General features: G+C 32.4%; 1 protein-coding gene across 4 annotated transcripts in view; it reads right to left on the reverse strand.

Annotated features, from left to right (window-relative positions):
- The window catches only part of LOC129944092 (frequenin-1), a 303407-nt gene that overhangs the window by 167020 nt on the left and 116939 nt on the right, over window positions 1–19448 (reverse strand). For all 4 annotated transcript variants that reach the window (XM_056053279.1, XM_056053278.1, XM_056053280.1 and 1 more), the window contains exon 2: window positions 12749–13006. In XM_056053279.1, the coding sequence (XP_055909254.1) occupies window positions 12749–12812 (64 nt within the window). In that variant the 5' untranslated portion in view covers window positions 12813–13006. The remainder of the gene's footprint in view (window positions 1–12748; window positions 13007–19448) is intronic.

Raw genomic sequence — 19448 nt, forward strand, 5'->3', positions numbered from 1 at the left:
AATTTTGTGTATTTAATAAAAATTCAACAAAAAGAGAAAACATATTTTATCAACAAATATTTTTAAGTGATATCATAACTTGTTCACACGTTTTTGACAGTTGGTAAGATTTTGAGAAATATCTAACAACCAGTTTTTGAAGACTACGAAAAGTTGGTAAAAACTTCTGTTTCACTCGAATATTTCGAGAATAGATGGAGTGATTGATTTTGTTTGTCGTATTTAGTTTTATGTTGTTAAGGTAAGATTATGTTCTTAGAAAATCGATTTATTTTTTAATAATTAAAGAAAGTTTCAAAAATTCTAAGAATGTTGAGAAAAACTGATATTAAAATAATTAAAACTAACTTTATCATCATCTAAAGTCTTTTCACGGGTACAGCCTCTTGCGAGGAATTGTCAAATTCTCCAAGAGTAACTCTTATTATGACAAAGTGCGTTCTCAAATAAGACGTTCGGATTTGGCATATAAACAATAGGTCCCCTCTATTCCTGACAATATTACTCGCGCACAGGAATGGTTGAGAGTTGCAAGTCACTAAGCCCTAGTTCACACAAAAGAGTGATTTTTTAGCTATTATATTTTGGCAACAATGGTTAAAACAGCTGACGCACGTTTTGTGTTCTGTTTCACTGTCAAAAATCTTCAGTTTGGTCTACAATTTAACCATGAACCGTCAACGCTTGCAAATTATTGAATTTTATTATTAAAATGCATTCTCTGTTAAGAAAGTCGCTTCTTCCATTTATGTTTTTTTTTATATTCACAATCACTAAAGGGGTTATTAGTACCCTTTATATGTTTATATTTAAACACAGTGCAAGCGTTAGGAAAATAGGGATGGATTTTAAAGGAGATACCGGTGCACATTGGTCTTAAAGTTCTGAACATCAAAATAGGAGGAAAAATAGAGTTGGCCAAAGCATTCCACATCCTCGATGTGCAATTTAAGAAAGAATCTTTGTACTTGACAGTACGCTCGAAATTGAGCTCAAGGGTAAACTGATGAGCATTCCTAGAAGTGCGAGTATTACGGCTGAATTGTTTAAGGGGTGGAATGCAACTGGCTAATTCGACAGAACATTGTTTGTAAAAATATATATAAAATAATGAAAGACATGAAACATTGAGACGGTGTTCTAGCCCTTTTTTGAATTCTATCCAAGAGATTTAAACTTGTTTTGGGGGCACATGCCCAGATATGCGAATTATATTCTTGCTTTGTAGATAATAGCCAGATCAGAAGGGGTGACAAATTTCTTGCATCTTAGGAGAAATCCTAAGCAACTGGCAGCATTTTTGGCGATATCGAATATGTGATCATTCCATAAGAGGTGATCTGTAATACACATTACGAGTACTGAAAATTGATTAGTTTCCTGGATGCAAGTGCCGCTCATGGATAGCGGCATCGGGGGTGGGTTACGCTTTAACGACAGGAGACAGCATTGAGTTTTCGAAACATTAAATTCTACACGGTTTTTGATTCCCCATTGGACAATGCTGTCAAGATCAGAATTTAATGAGCTTATCATACGCTGCCGTTTAAATTCCACATCCAAAGGACAAGGATGTGAATCAAGAAACGAATATAAAAAGCTGAGGGTACTGTCGTCGGCGAAACAGTTTAATGGATTAGAAGTGACAGACAAAAGATGGTCAGTTTAATTGACCCACTGAAGCGGCTTTTCGGGCTATTGTGACTAAATTTCTCAATAACAACAACACGCTTACGTAGAGTGCAAACTGAAGAAAATATCGCAGCTGTATCGGCCAGTGTTAATGATGAACATCAGGTATCGATTCGTCACTGTTCGCAGCAACTGGGACTCTGTTACTGAACAACGTGAACAATTTGGCAAAAGGATTTAGGTGCGATGACTTTCAAAATACAGTTAGAGCAATAATTGAAGCCGAACGACCTACTGCAATGTAAAATTTTTGGTTGGCTCTTAGAAAGTTGAACGAAGATCCACTTTTTAGCGAAAAATTGTGTTCAGCGACGAAGCTAATTTTTGGCTCAATGGATACGTAAGTGATGATCAAATGGTAGACATGTGCATTCAAGAGGACACAAGCGTCCACAGGTTTTTCTCAAAACCCACCTCTGTCTATCAACTCCTACTCTCACCTCCCCGCGGTGAACATCGGGTGCCTAGTACCTCAACTGGAGATTGGGTTCCAACCCCAGTGGAAAGTTGTTGGGGGTAGAAAACGAGAGAGGGGGGAGAGGTGTTTCCACTAAGGCTCCTCTCCTTATCCAGGCGGCAGCGGACGAATTCTCGAGATAGAATCAACGGTGGCGTCTACAGTTCCAGTAAGGTCGAACTACTTAGTGAACACCTTATAAGGCTTCTTCGACATATTCGGAGCCCAGGCCTATAAGGAGCGGTTCATCCGGCTCCCCTTCCTTGCAGTTATACTTAGGATCTGGCCCTCCAGGTAGGGGGTTGTGCCGTCGGGGTGACTTCCTGGCCACGTAAAAACATCATAATTTCGAAGCAACAACAAGCCTCGGATACGGACGGATTCACTGTTGACAACCCACGCAAACGAAATAAGGACAACGAACTTCGGATATGTACGTGGAATGTTAGGTCCCTTAACAGACCACGTGCAGCCGAACAATTAGCGGAAGCCCTAAACTGCTGCAAAGCAGATATTACAGCCATCCAAGAAGTGCGATGGGATGGACCGGGCAAACGCAAACTAAATGACTGCGATATCTACTACGGCGACTGCTACCGAGAACAAAGACAGCTTCTATTTGGGTGTGGATTTGTTGTTGGAACTAGGCTCAGGCAAAAAGTCTTGAGTTTCAACAGTGTGAGCGAGCGCATCACGACAATCCGCATCAAGGCTTAATTCGCCAACATAAGCCTAATATGCGCGCATGCCCCAACAGAGGAGAAAGATGAAGACACCAAAGACATATTCTTCGAGCTCTTAGACAAGACATATGAGCAGTGCCCTGGCTATGACATTAAAATTGTCTTAGGAGATTTTAATGCCAAGCTAGCAAGAGAAGACATCTTTGGTGGCATAATCGCGAGATACAGCCTGCACGACACCACCTCCGACAACGGATTCAGGCTGGTCGATTTCGCTGCGGGGCGAGACGTTCTGGTAGCTAGTACGAAGTTCACGCATCTCAATATCCACAAGGGGACATGGAAATCTCCTGATCAATCAACCGTTAACCAGATTGACCACATTGCGATCGACGCACGACACTTCTCCAGTATCCAGGATATCCGAACATTCCGAGAGGCCAACATTGACTCGGACCACTACCTCGTTGTAGCTAAGGTACGGCTACGGATATCCCGATCCAAGCCAAAACAAGGAAGTACTGTGAGAAGATTCGACGTTAGACGGTTACAATCGCAAGAGACTGCCATGTCCTTCTCCGATCGAGTCTCTAATAACCTCTTAAGGAGTCCTATGCTGCCTGCATTAAGCATTGAAAACCAGTGGCAACATTGCCTTGCAGCCATCAGAGATGCCGCCTCTGAAGTGCTAGGTTTCACACGGCCACCACAGCGAAACCCCTGGTTTGACGACGAATGACGGCAAGCTCACGCAGCGAAACAAGAGGCATACAAAACGGCGCTGCACAAAAGGACTAGAGCTGCTCGCGAGCTCTACGAACAGAAGAGGAGAGAGGAACACCGGCTTCTTAGACGGAAAAAAGAGAGCATGAGAAGCGCGCGATCGAGGAGATCACAACAGGAATGAGTTTCGTAAATTTTACCAAAAGGTAAAAAAAACCTCCCAAGGGTCCCAGCCACGAACCGAAGCCTGTAAAGACGATCAGGGGAACATCGTTGTAGAACCGCAGTCGATGCTGAGAATATGGAAAGATCACTTCTCCAAATTATATAACGGCGATGACGAACCGAATTCCGATGTAAGGGAGATAGAACCACTCAACCTCTGCGACGCAGATCAACAATTCCGCCTACCCGACCTTGACGAAGTGAAGATACCTATATCTAAACTTAAGTCAAACAAAGCTGCTGGAGCTGACGGCATCACCGCCGAACTATTCAAAGCAGCAGGCGATGACTTGGTAGGGAGCATGCACCAACTCACCTGCAAAACATGGTCGGAAGAAAGCATGCCCGATGAGTGGAACCTCAGCATAGTGTGCCCGATACATAAGAAAGGAGACCCTCTATCAGTGTGGCTTCAGACCAGGAAAGTCCACTATCGACCAAATATTCACACTACGGCAGATCTTGGAAAAAACCCAGGAGCTTCAAATCGATACCCACCATCTCTTTATCGATTTTAAAGCCGCGTATGACAGCATGTATAGGGAAGAGCTCTACCGAGCAATGTCTAGTTTTGGCATACCTGTCAAACTTATCCGTTTGTGCAGAATGACGATATAGAATGCACGCTGCTCTATCAAGGTCGGAAAAGATCTTACCGATGCATTTGATGTCAAAAAAGGTTTTAGACAAGGCGATGCACTGTCATGCGACTTCTTCAACATCTTTCTGGAAAGAATTGTGCAAAACTCAACGGTCAACATTAGAGGCACAATCTTCCAAAGGTCCATCCAATAACTCGGATACGCAGATGATATTGAGATAATTGGAAGATCAAAGCGTGATGTCAGTGGAGCGTTTTTGAGCATTGCGACGGAAGCGAAGAAGATGGGTTTAGTGGTCAATGAGGGCAAGACCAAGTATATACTGTCATCAAAAAAGGACACTGAACGACGACGTATTGGACAAAAAGTCACCATGGACAGCTATAACTTTGAGGTAGTTAAGGACTTTGTCTACCTAGGCACCGCTATTAATGAAGACAACAACACCAGCGCTGAAATCAAACGAAGAAGTACTCTTGCAAATCGCTGCTTCTTTGGACTTAAAAGACAATTGAGAAGTAAAGTCCTCTCTCGAGCATGTAAAATCACCATCTATAAGACACTCATCATCCTGGTTCTCATTTATGGCGCTGAGGCATGGACCCTGTCAAAGAAAGATGAGAGCGTCTTAGGATGCTTCGAGAGAAAAATTCATCGGGTGATTTTGGTCCCGTACGCATAGATGCAGAATGGAGGAGAAGATATAACGACGAACTGTACGGGCTGTACAAGGACACTGACCTAGTTAGCAGAATTAAAGTGCAACGGCTTAGATGGCTAGGTCATGTAGAGCGGATGGACATCAACGCTCCAGCCCGGAAGGTCTTCGAATCCAATCCCGAGGGACGGCGCAGTAGAGGAAGACCGCGACTCAGGTGGCGCACCCAGGTGGGAGAGGACCTCAACCAACTTGGCGTGCGAAACTGGAGACAGCTAGCTAGGGACCGAGCTGGCTGGAGACGCTTGTTGGTTGAGGCCCAGGTCCGCCCCGGACTGTAGCGCCACCTTAAGTAAGTAAGGATACGTAAGTAAGCAGCATTGTCGATTTCTGAGTGAATATCAGCCAGAAGCATTGCAAGAGCTAAAAATGCATCCAGGAAAAGTCACAGTTTGTAGCGGTTTATGGGCTGGTGGCATCATTGGACCGTACTTCTTCAAAGACGATGCGAATCGTAACGTAACTGTGAATGGTGAGCCCTACCATGAGATGAAATCCAACTTTTTTTGCCTAAAATGCAAGAGCTTGACTGGCATGACATGTGGTTTCAACAAGATGGTGCCATATGCCATACAGCATTCGCAATAATGGACTTATTGAGTGGCGAGTTTTTTATTTCACGTTCGATTTAACGCCTTTAGACTATTTTTTTAGGGCTATGTTAAAGATCATGTCTATACAGACAACCCTTCTTCAATTGACACATTTTAAGACAAAATTGAAGCATTTATTCGTGAGCTTCAAACATTAAATTATATGGAATTTTATGTGTTTTTTTTTAACTTTCCTAAAGCTTTTAAAAGATCACCCTTTATTACGAGAACAAGTTTCATATTCATTATCTTACATACATTATTGTTAATAATATTTCGATAAAGTTTTAAAAAATCCACAGGCTCTTTTTTAAGTTAAAAGGAGTCAAGTTTAGAAAAAAAATATTTAATCAAATCTATCAAGCTGTTTTTTAAAAAATTCATGTCTTTTTAACTGTCCATTAAAATCTCGATTTCGAATTTGTTTATTAATGTAATACTTGTCAAATATAAAATTCTTTTACATTGTAAGTAAAAAGGAAAAATATAGACAGATGGAAACTAACAACCTCAAATATGTTAAAACTTTTTTTTGTTTGTGTATTTTTATTTGGCTTACATTTTTCACTCTCATATAGGCGAGGTTTCTTTTTTAAGGAAAAATTAGAGTAAAATATTTGTAAAAAAAGTTGTTGCCAACGCAACACAATAAATAAAAACTTGCTACCACAATTATATTATTTTTATTCATTCATGCAAACACAAATTGAATTTGTGTAACGTTTGACTTCATTCCCGGCTGTTTGACATGATTTTATATTTTATTGAAAACAAAGAAATAAAATATCTTTAATTAACAATTTCTATGCTCCAATAGAATATAAAATATCTAACTTACTGGTTTCAGTGTTTTTGTCCATAAAAATGTTTGTTTTCATACAATTGAAACTTCCTTTCATCAATATAAACTTAATGGCGTATAGCTAATCAAATTCCGCCTTCGTAATATCAATTTGTTGGTATCTAAATATTGTCACTCAAAAACAATTGCCCTAACTTGACACAAAAAGAATGGAAAAACAAGATACTCTTAAAAACATCAATTTTGTTTTTCTTCATTCCTGTACCTATATTACCTACAATATTTCTGACGTCAATCCTTTTTTACGATTTTCACCCTTAAGTCATGAGAAATCTAATATAAAGAATATGGAATACGACCCTTAGTTGGAAGGTTAAGGGATGACGACAAAGTATGGTTGAAACATTTAACAATTTATTTTCTTTTTTTGAAGGAAATCAATATGAAAATTTTATTTTATTTCCATCCATTCAATTTATAAAACAAAAAGACAAAAAAAGGAGTCCAGTGGGAATAAAATGTAAGTGTCTTTCCCATCACAGCTCCTCGGTGGCGTAGTTACTATACTTTTCCTCGCCATATCGCATCACCCTAAAAGGAGGACAAATTGAACTCCAATCATGGAACATGGTAAGATTGAGGTTGAGGCAATTTCTTCTAAAATAAGATCATAAATGGCTTTAGGCCAAAATCAACAAAAGCCATAAAGAAAAAAACAGCAAGCACTTGAAGCAAGACTAAAAATTAGTAAAAGAAGGAGACATACGAAAAAATAAAATTGAAAGAAATCGAAAAACATTGACCAGGAATTCCACTTGTGAGGAGCATCGATGACGTGATGGCATTTCCTGCACAAGGCTTTCTCGACTCGAATATATCTCCCCCAAGGAATATTTTGACAGCAGTTTGAACTCATTCTCTCTCTCTGTCTCTGTCTGCCGAAGGACCCTGGAATTAAATCGACCAAACATCATCGGTGTTCGAATAAGTTGCTGGACTTCGTTGGTTTGGATGAGGACGTGGTTGAGGAAGAGGCAGTGAATGAGGACGAGGACTAAGTCGAGCCGATTGAACGACCGAACGACACTTGAGAAGCAGAAGGAAGGACTCTATACCACTAACATTTTATCAATAAATTCGAATGACTGTCGACACACAAAGGACGAAAATATACATTTAGAAGATAAAGAATGTGGAGACAAAATTAAAATTACCCACCAGCAACCGCAAAACCACAAAAGTTCAAATAGAAAATTTACCTGCATATCAATAGAGGGAGGAATATTATATAGAATAAAGATGGCGTAGGTGGTTGTTCGGTTTTAGAAGAAGGAGGTTTATATGCACAGGAATGTATTATACGAGTAAATGTATATTGTATATTTGCAGGTGTTTTATGGACAATACCTTTAGCTGACTTTGGTTTAGGAAATTTATGTGAGTGTATACGAGTACAAAACAGGGTGTTTTTTTTGTTTTGGTTGGTTGGATGAGGATTGAATTGAATTTAATGAAACATTAATAATTTGAGTTGACTAACATTAAATTCAGTTTGCGTTATATTGCTTTTTGAAATGACCACCAAGATGACCATAAGATAGATTTTTATTGGTACGAACCAACCATAAAAGTTCAATTTAATGTTCTGTTTTTACTTGAAAACATTTTCGTGCAGTGGAGTAAACATACTTAATGCTTTCATTGAAAATAAACAGAGAAGTGTCGAAAGTGTTGGCCTTTTCGATTCACTTGAAAATAAGTGTTTTGAAAGTGAACGAAACAAAATTGAGCTTATTTTCATTCCAATAATGAAGTTTTGGAATTTCGGTACAAAAATTATAGCATATTTAAGATTTGGTCTTTTACATTTGCAGTTATTTTTTTGATATGTAAAAAAGTCTTAAAATATCAAGAATCATTGTAAAAACAGTTTTTTTGAGTTCGTTTCTTCGTTTTACTGGTGATATTATAAAATTTTAATAAGTTCAAAATAGAAGAACCAAACAACGTTTATTAATGATTTTTGTCGAAAGATTAAACTGGCCAAGTTTGTTTTACTTCTGGGATTTAATTCAAAGGAAATACGAGTTTCTGTTAAAGCCCATCCCAAAATTTTAGCTCGAATACTACGATATAATTGTTTTGTTTTAAATATTAATTTGTAATTTGTTTTCATACCAAATAGTTAAAATTGCTATCAAAACTTAGGCATTTAAATAGAGTAAGAAAGGGCTAAACGTCATTGTTAAAAATAAATTTAAAAAAAAAATATTTTTCCCTTTAAACCTATGGAATTTTTGGCCAGAAGAATTTAGGGAGTATTAAACATTTTTCGTTACAAAATTATGTTGCTAAATGTACCTAACTCAGTTGTTGTTTAAAAGCTGGTTTCAAACATTTTGGAAAAAACTTAAGGACTAAGAGATTAAAATAAATTCTCGAATTAGAATTGTTTAAATAACTATCCCTAAGATTGTCTACTTTTTTATTTTCGTTATGTTTTTAGGACCTCAAGTCAAAAATTTTTGGTTATCTCTCGATTTAATTCAGGAATTGACTTTCAGAAAGCAAAAAACTTACAAATTTCTCATATTTTGTTATTGATAATTGAGTATTTTTACAGTTTTTTGATCGTGGTGTGAGAATATGTTTTGATAACATAAACGTCAAATTCCTTTACAAGGATACGAGCTATGTTTATTAACTTCCCATAGGAAGTTATTGTAATGGGTCCGATTTGTCACACTAAAAATTTTGACATTTCTCGACGTTTCAAGGTCAATAGAGTCGAAATAAAAGATTTTTTGAAAGATGTCTGTGCGTGCGTGTGTACGTACGTTCGTACGTCCGTACGTCTGTACGTCCGTACGTCTGTACGTCCGTACGTCCGTACCTCCGTTCGTTCGCGACGTTTTTTTCGTTGTCCATAGCTCAAGAACCAGAAGAGATATCGACTTCAAATAAATTTTGTTATACAGATAATAAGGCAGAAAGATGCAGAAAGGGCTCTCAAGAAAATTGCGTGTGTGGTTTTTTTACCACAGCAGTTTGAAAAAAGGTGAACATTTTCGTAAACCCTAAATATCTTACGAACCAAAAACGTTAGAGACTTGAATTAAATTTTATATGCAAAACTGTAACGTGATCTCAAAGAAGTATATTTTTTGAAAAAAATCTATCCAACTGTTTTTTTATAAATCAAAAAAACTGAAAAAAAAAATTTTTCACCTCCAAAATTTTACGACTAAAATATAATTTCATCTCCAAAACAATTTTGAGCAATGGAAAACAATGTTTTTGAAATCTGAAAAATCGAATTGACAGTTTTTTTTATAAAAAATAAAAACCTAAAAAAAACATTACTTAAAGTTGGTAAAAATTGAATATCGATTCAAATATCTTTTCAAGTACTTGAAATTTAGGCTTAAAACTTATTTTATCTTATAACAAATATTGTTTTCAACATTCGGTAAAATTTTGAAAAAAATCGAATTGACAGTTTTTTTACAAAAAATAAAAACCTAAAAAAAAAATAATAAAAGTTGGTAAAAATTCATTTTCGACTCAAATATCTTTTCAAAACTTTGAGATATTGGCTTACATTCACTTTTATCTTCCAAAAACTATTGTTTTCAACGTGCAGTAAGATTTTGAAAAAAATCGAATTGATTATTTTTTTACAAAAAATTAAAAACCGAAAAAAAAATAACAAAAGTTGGTAAGAATTGAATATCGACTCAAATATCTTTTCAAAACTTTGATATATTGGCTTCAAACTAATTTTATCTTTCAAGAAATATTGTTGTCAACATTCAGTAAAATTTTGAAAAAAATCGAATTGATAGTTTTTGTAGAAAAAATTGAAAACCTAAAAAAATTTAACAAAAGTTGGTAAAAATTGACTTTCGACTAAAATATCTTTTCAAAAATTTTAGATATTGGCTTCAAACTTATTTATTTTACAGAAAATATTGTTTTCAATATTCCATGATTTTTATATAAAAATCCAACAGTCCGTTTTTTCATAAAAAATAAAATCTACAAAAAATAGTACGCAAATTTGGTAAAATTGATACTAGTACATATAGACAAACTTTTAAGCAAGACAAATCGATAGACGGGATGGGAAGTTATCAGTGTGGGTCGCATCCCAGCCTCTTTTTCAGTTCTTTAAAACTAACTGATTTGTTGCCCAAAATATAAGGACTATACAAAACAAGTAAAGAAAACACAAGAAAAAAACTTCGCTATAACAGCTTAAAAATTACCAACACCTTCTAGTGTCTGAACGACTTCAATAATGTTCTGCCTATTCTGAATAAGATGGTATGCTGCTTTTGACTTTCCTCAACGAAGAAAAGAAAATGATGCAGAAAACAATTGTTAAACTTGCCAAGGAGGATATTGGTTCATTAGTTAGGGAAATTAATGAAAAACATCAATCCATTCCCTCGGTCGTAAATGCTGTTTTTCAAAAAAAAAATAATCGGGCATGGAAATCTATACAGAACTTAAAACCACTATGTTATCAATGGAACTAGAATTGGGATTTCGAATTCCGATAATGCTGAAGTTCTTAGCTTTCGCAAATGCTTAGCCAGAAAATGACTCCAGAGATATCACACATTCATTGTAGACCACTATACTCAATACTCAGCCTTGCACGGTAATTTGGTAAAAGATGTAGACAGTTTCTTGAATTAATGTCATGTTAATATTGGCTCTCAAATTATTGGCTGTATACACAAGGCTGTTTCCAAACCACTTTTCCCTATTTGATGGATCGTAAGCAGTTCGGTCAAGAAATCTCCAATTTTCAGTAGATGCAATATTAAATTTCAACCGTTTTTTGGCGTAATATGCTAATAGTTTACGAGAACAAGGTAGTCCCTTTTTAAAGGAAGTTGAAATAGGTAGTACTATGCTTCAGAGGCAGCCCATAGTCACCAATTAGTGTATCAATCGGATGGGTGGTGTTGGATCGATCTACCAGTGATTTCCAACAAGAGAAATAAAATCGTGATATGAAGCTCGGAGCTATTATAAGAGCATATGCAATATGGAATTGTATACTGTTGCAAAGGCTATCAAGAAGTATTATTCGTTTTAAAGTTGAATCTTGGAATTCAAACTTGTCATAGATTTAGCAATGAGCTGTTATATTTGTTTGAAAAGTCTGTTCTATCGTTATCGAAATGTTTCTATGTTAAACATTAGAATTTTAAGGAAAATTAAAACAAAAAAAACTGTTTTTTAGGAAAACTTTTATTTTATTGCAAACTCGAATTTGTTGAACAGAGTAATTTTTCACTCCTGTACAATTATTAGCCTCAGTGAGTTTCAGTGGTATAATTAAGCAATTGAGTTTTAGGGTTAAAATAAAAGAAGGTTTTAGCTTTTCAGTGCAAAATAATTCAAGTTAAGGTGAAAGTAGTTTTCAATTTTTCAATAAATTTCAAGTACGATCATCAAACTCAAATTTTAAATGTTCATAAAAGTTCAAAAAATCAAAACTGTTCATCAACTTTCTTACTTCAAATCATTCAGAAGTAATTTTTTAGGACGAACAAAGCAATTTCGTCAATCTTACAAACAAATGTTCCATAAATAAAAAGATGTCAAAATGTGATATTTACAACTTTCTTAAAATGTACACGTTACTATAAGATCTTTCCCTAATTAGGTATAAATTATTGTTTGTCCTGTAAGTATCCAATTTGTGTAAATAATAAAAACTGAATGATTTTCAAAACTTTTATTGATGGTCGGGAGTTGTTTCACTCATTTATACTTATAACTTTTCATTTTCTTTAAAATTGTACAATAGTTATTTTTCTTCTTCAAATATACACCCTGTACGAAGTTATTATAATCGTAGTTTTATGTACCTGAGACATAACTTTGCCAAGAAAATGTACATGTATTATAGGTACTTATCCAATATTTATAAACAGACACACACACAACACATACATACATTATCAAACGACTATTATGGTTTTGCTTCTGAAATTAGGTACAAGTTATTCTATACTTTATGACATTATGATGGCTTCCTTTTGTATCATGTACACAGTACCGTACAAAATATAATATCCTGTAGAGATACGTAACTAAAGTTTGTTATTATTGGCAAAACAAATGAGGTAATAAATATTACCTACCTCTATCTATACAAAAAAAAAAGTTAAGTTTTTGTAAATAAGAATATAATTGGCATGTAAGTAGATATAAATATAAGGGAGGTACTTACAATAAGTATCTGTGGTAAGCCGATCGATGGTATCCTGCTTCAATTTGGAATTTTTCTTGCCCATATTTATAGGTAGATGATGCTGCCAATTGAAATGATGATTTTGTTATTTGTTTAGTTGTACTTAAAGAACCCTTCTTCTATACTCTCAAAGGTATAGGGATTTTTTGTTGGATTTTGATGAACGATATTATTTGTTGTAGAGCTTTTAACACTTCTTGCACACTTCACTCGAGAACACTTTTATTTATTTAAGATCTGAAATTGTAAAGAAAACATATGGAATAAGTTAGTTTAGTAAATTAAATAGATGTGAAAAAAAATAATACTTGAATATGACGAGTTGCTCTTACATAATTATAAGCATTATTTTTTAATACCTCTTAACCAGAGAGCAGATTAAAAGGTATTAATAATGTTCAAAAGCTGATCCTTAACACTTCCTAAAAAATTTTAGTATAACAAAAAAATGTTGATAGATATGATAGGTAGTTAAGTGCCGTTTAACCCAAATTGTTTTGTTTAAATTTAGAAATCATAAGAAATTGTTGTCCATGAATGTGATTATACGCACACAAAAAAACAAAAACAGTCTAAAAATTGGCTGTATACCTTAAGAACGAATAAGAGCATTGACTCTGTATTTTGTTTAAAAACTCTCGAGTAGGACGTTTCTGACCGACCGACATAAAACAGAGAAAGGAACCCAAAATTCAGTTTCGTAACAATTTTTTTTTTCAAATTAAATACATTTTTATATCTAATTTTCCTTGACTAAATGTGAGTGCTAACCATTTTGCCAAACTTCGCGGTAAATTTTACAATCAACTCAACAAATTGAAATTATTTGAATATTTGATTGCATCATTGAGTGAGTTTAATAATTAATTGACTCATGTAAACAAATATCTAAAAAGCGTCAGCGTAGAACTTTCAAATGATAAATTTTAAATTATATTAAGCTGGCATTATTTGGCGTCATAAAACCTTAAAACTTTTTAAGTGTATCATTTTAATTATAATTTAATTTTTCCAAGATAAACCACCACTGATTTTTTTTTTTGAAATTTTATCAAAAAGAATACTTTTTACAAAATGAATTTTTTCAAAGATATTGAAGACGAAAATCATTTTCTGTATTAAAAAAACAGTGTTTTTCATAAGAAATAAAATGCACGACTAGAAACTTGTTCTTGTAAAGAGAGTCTGTTTTTTTTATTTTAAAATTTTAAAAAGTTTTGAAAAATTTAAATACTAATTGATTTCTCACAAAGACCTTATAGAGTAAGAGCCCAGGACGTCAGACGTTACTTATTTTCTGAGCAACAAAATGTATCGTTGGCCGGCGACCAATTTACCAGTACCAGGTACTAAAGGTAAATAAAAAAATCTCTTACTTTTCTTAAAGGCTAAGTGATCATTTTTGTATATATTTTACACAATTTTATCAAAAATTTGAAATCAATATTGCCAGACAGTTTTCGTCGGCGGTAATTTTCGCCTTTTATAATTTTCATTTGAAAATTGTTAGAGCGTTTTTCTTAATTATCTTTTGCAGTTATAAAGAGTTTATTTCACATTTCAAGTTCGTAAAAAAATAATGATAATTCATTTCGCGTTATTGGCATTTGAAAATAAATGTTTAATATTTTTTTCTTAAATCAAAAATAAAACAATGACATTTTTATCTTTCAATTTGTATGAGACCGTATAAAAGCTTGTGCAGAAAATATTATTGAAAAAGCTTAATTTGTTTTTGAGAAAACTTAAAACCAGATAATAATAATTAAACGAATCTAAATAAACAAAAAAATTGTTAAAGAACATTTAATAAAAATCTATGGATTTTTTGTGTCAGAAATAAAAATAAGATTCAGGACAAGACTTTTATTTGTTTTCATGTTTTCGACTGGAACATTAGTTTACAATGTTTTTTTATTGTATTGTATTGTTTTTATTGTAGCAGAATATTCTTACATTTTTTCTTAAACTATATTGCACAATTTACAGAGTTACGGTATAAATCTACCTTACTACTGACAAATAATAAATTTTTTAATACAAGTAATGAAAAGCAACTAACAGTATATTGAAGGAAAAGCTACATAAAAACCTTCATTAAATTGTTTTGAGGATTTAGAGAGGAGAAGGGTGGGCGGTGAGGTATTTAAATCAAACCCAACTTAAAGTTTTACATATATTCATTATATGGTAAATAGTGAACAAATGGATTAATAAATAAATAAACAATTAAATAAATAAATATATAAACAAAATTAAATAAATAAATAACAAAATATATATAAGACAGTTCAAAAACAAACAAAGAAAAAAAAAAAAGAAAAATTAATAGTAAATAAATTAATGAACAAACAATAATAAACAAAAAAATAATAAAAAAACAAAAAATCAAATAATTTAAATAAATTAAACAAATAATTGATAAATAAAAAAATAAATTAATAAATCAGCTATCAAATAAATAAATAAACAAATAATAAAATATATAAATAGAAAAATAAATAAATAAATAAATAAATAAATAAATAAATAATAAATAAGTAAATAAATAAATTAATAGATAAAGAATAAATAAATAGAAAAATAATAATAAATAACAAAATTTAAAGTAAATTATAAAATTAATATCACAAATCAGGCTTAAAAAGGAAAATAAGAAAAAAGAACGAAAATGTACTTTCAATAATAATTATATATAACTAAGAAGCTAGGTTTGAAATCAATATGTTATCTGAAGATTAACAAGATAAATTATAGCGTACATTGATTTTGTCAATTCTTTGCAGAACTGGTTCTATGTTTGACATAGCGTGAAGTTCAGCTGGTGAAAACGACCATGGAAGCTTCAGAATCATTTTTAAAACTTTATTTTGAGCTATTTGAAGTCTACGAATATGGCTTTTTGCACATATCCCCCAACACGGTGAACCATAAAACATAATTGCTTGAAAAACTGCTTTAAATATCAGGAGCTTATTATCATTACTCAGTTTAGATTTGCGGTTTGTGAATGGATAAAGAGTTTTGATAGTTATATTAAACTTCTTAATTACTTCTTGTACATGCAAGCCAAAAGTTAAAGTTTTATCTAAATGAACTCCAAGATACTTAGCACTTGAACGCCATTCTGTACTTATTCCACCAACTTGAAGATTATTGCTTGGCAAGAAACAGGCTTTTCTTTTTCTTGAGAAAAAGATAGCCTGAATCTTTGAGGCATTTATTTTTATCTTCCAATCAAACAAATAATCTTGAACTACATTAAGAGCAGATTGCAGATTTGTTTCAATAATGAAACCAACTGAATCTGATGAAAAGATACAAGTATCGTCAGCGAATATAGCTTTATCACAGTTTGTTAAACATGGAAAGTCGTAGGTAAAGATAGTGTATAAGATTGGAACTAGCACCGAACCTTGAGGTACACCTGCCATGATATTGTAAGATTCAGAAAACCAATTTTATTTTTTTTAACTGTTGGAGTAGCTAACACTTCTTCACATTCAATATCGGTGTCTGAGTCGGGAAGACATTGTAGGGGGGTAAACCGCCCATATTTAAGATTATGGTCATCCGCACTCATTTTACGATTTTTAACGTTGAAAGACAAATGAATGTCTTCAACTAAAGTTGGTGATCTATTTCTTTTTTGAATGTTTGCTTATTTGAATGTACCGCACAGAGAAACGTCTGATTAGATCAGACAGCCGATGAGTACTGATGTTTTTTTTTTTTTTTATTTTTTTTAAGTAAACTGCTACTTTTATTTTTCTAAAAATTATTATTTATTATTATTATTATCGAAAACTTTATTTTTCCATGTATACAAACATACAAACATTTGAAGGTCATTTAATATATTCTTCACAAAATGGTTGGGGAAGTATATATTTACTTGTTTTCAGTTATTTTTGTTTATGAACAAAAACTGTAAGTTGAATTTTTTTAAATTCAAACCAATTTAACTGGAGTCGATAGCATTTTTGGTTCGTTAGCAATTTAGGGTCAGCTTAGTTCTTTACTTCTAACTAAATAATATAGTTAAAAAAAACACTTATTCAATATTTTGAAAGTAATTTCTGTACATCATGATATTAATAACATTACAAAAAAATTTACTTAAATTCCATATCTATACAGACGTTCCTCTAAAAAGCTTAGATTTAGAGTCAAGGGACCTTATAACGTCAAGAATTTTCAACATTTTCAATTTGACAATTCAGACTGATTGCAATAATAAAAAAGAGGCTGGGATGCGACCCACACTGATACCTTCCCATCCCGTCTGTCGATTTGTCTTGCTTAAAAGTTTGTTTATATGTACTCGTATCAATTTTTACCAAATTTGCGTACTATTTTTTGTAGATTTTATTTTTTTATGAAAATACGGACCGTTGGATTTTTATATAAAAATTACTGAATATTGAAAACAATATTTTCTGTGAAATAAAATAAGTTTGAAGCCAATATTTTTAATTTTTGAAAAGCTATTTGAGCCGAAAGTAAATTTTTACCAAGTTGTAGTATTGTTTTTTCTTACAGTTTTTTTTTTTTTGTAAAAAATCTGTCAATTCGAATTTTTTTAAAAATTTTACCAAATGTTGAAAACAATATTTCTTTATAAGATAAAATTAGTTTGAAGCCAGTATTTAAAATTTTTGAAAAGATATTTTAGTCGAAAATCAATTTTTACCAACTTTTATACATTTTTTTTTAGGTTTTTATTTTTTTGTAAAAAAAACTGTAAATTTAATTTTTTTCAAAACTTTACTGAATGTTGACAACAAGATTTTTTGAAAGATAAAAGTAAATTAAAATCAATATCTCAGTGTTTTGAAAAGATATTTGAATCCATATTCAATTTTTACCAACTTTTGTTAATTTTTGTTCGGTTTTTAATTTCTTATAAGAAAACTGTCAATTCGATTTTGTTCAAAATTTTACTGAATATTGACAACAATATTTTTTGAAAGATAAAAGTAAATTAAAGCCAATATCTCAAAGTTTTGAAAAGATATTTGAGTCGAAAATCAATTTTTACCAACTTTTTTTAATTTTTTTTTAGGTTTTTATTTTTTTAAAAAAAACTGTCAATTCGATTTTTCTCAAAATTTTATTGAATGTTGAAAACAATATTTCTTATAAGATAAAATAAGCTTGAAGCCTAAATTTCAAGTTTTTGAAAAGATATTTGAATCGATATTTAATTTTTTTCGAACTTTGAGTAATGTTTTTTTTAGATTTTTATTTTTTATAAAAAAAACTGTCAATTCGATTTTTCTCAAAATTTTATCAGATGTTAAAAACATTATTCTCCATTGCTCAAAATTGTTTTGGATATGAAATCATATGTTAGTCGTTAAATTTAGGAGGTGACAAATTTTTTTTTCAGTTATTTTGATTTAGAAAAAAAACCGTTAGATAGATTTTTTTTAAAAAATATACCTGTTTGGTATCACGTTACAATATATTATATACAATTTAATTCAAGTCCCTAGCGTTTTTGGTTCGTAAGGTATTTTGGGTTAACCAAAATGTTCACCTTTTTTTTAAACTGCTATGGTAAAAAAACCACCCTTGCAATTTTCTTGAGAGCCCTTTCTGCATCTTTCTGCCTTATTATCTGTATAACAAAATTTATTTGAAGTCGATATCTCTTCTGGTTCTTGAGCTATGGACGACGAAAAAAACGTCGCGAACGTACGGACGTACGAACGTACGTACACACGCACGCACAGACATCTTTCTAAAAATCTTTTATTTCGACTCTAGGGACCTTGAAACATCGAGAAATGTCAAAATTTTCAATTTGACAAATCGGACCCATTACAATAACTTCCTATGGGAAGTTAATAATTAAATTACAACAAAATATTTAATATACAGTTTTTTTCCAAAAAATTAAAACCTAACAAAACAACAAATTTTGTTTTCGATATTCAGTAGTTTTTTTTTATTGGAATCCAACAGTCCGTTTTTTCATACAAAAATAAAATATACAAGAAATAGTACGCAAATTTGGTAAAAATTGAAGTTCGGTTCTTAATATCTCTCAAAATAATTTCATTCATCGAATTTAGAAAAATCTAGGAAATGCTACTAAAATTGGTAAACATTTGTTTTCGACTTAAAATCTATTTAACAAAACTAGATTTTCAAACTAAACTATTTCTTTATATGAAAAATATTGTTGGTAATTTTAATTTTTTTAAGAATAATTCAACTAACAACTTTTTTAACCCAACGCGAAAACCTACAAACTTTAAAGCAAGGCAAATCGACAAACGGAATGGGAAGTTATCATAGTTTTTTAAAAACCCAACATTTATTGGTTTATGGTTTATTGTTCTTTTGTTTAAATTCAATCATAATTTCCCAATAAATGGTCGATTCCCAAAAATTATGCTTCCCTTGTTATTTATAAAGTTTTTATCACGCAAACAATACAATTTTGCAGAAAATTGAAAGCTCCTTCCATTATTTAAGCAAATGAAAATAATTAAGAGTGCAAGTCCTTACGCGGCTCGCTGATTTCATAGTATGCCCACGAAGTATATAAATGTCAGCCTGTCGAGTCATCAATAATTTATTCATATTTTATGTCTGTCTAGACAAAAAATAGTACAAATAAAACGAGTTCAAAAGAATTTCAATCTTCTCAAGGCTTTCAAGAATGTAT

This window comes from Eupeodes corollae, chromosome 2 (genome assembly GCF_945859685.1).
Source record: "Eupeodes corollae chromosome 2, idEupCoro1.1, whole genome shotgun sequence".
Lineage (NCBI taxonomy): Eukaryota > Metazoa > Arthropoda > Insecta > Diptera > Syrphidae > Eupeodes > Eupeodes corollae.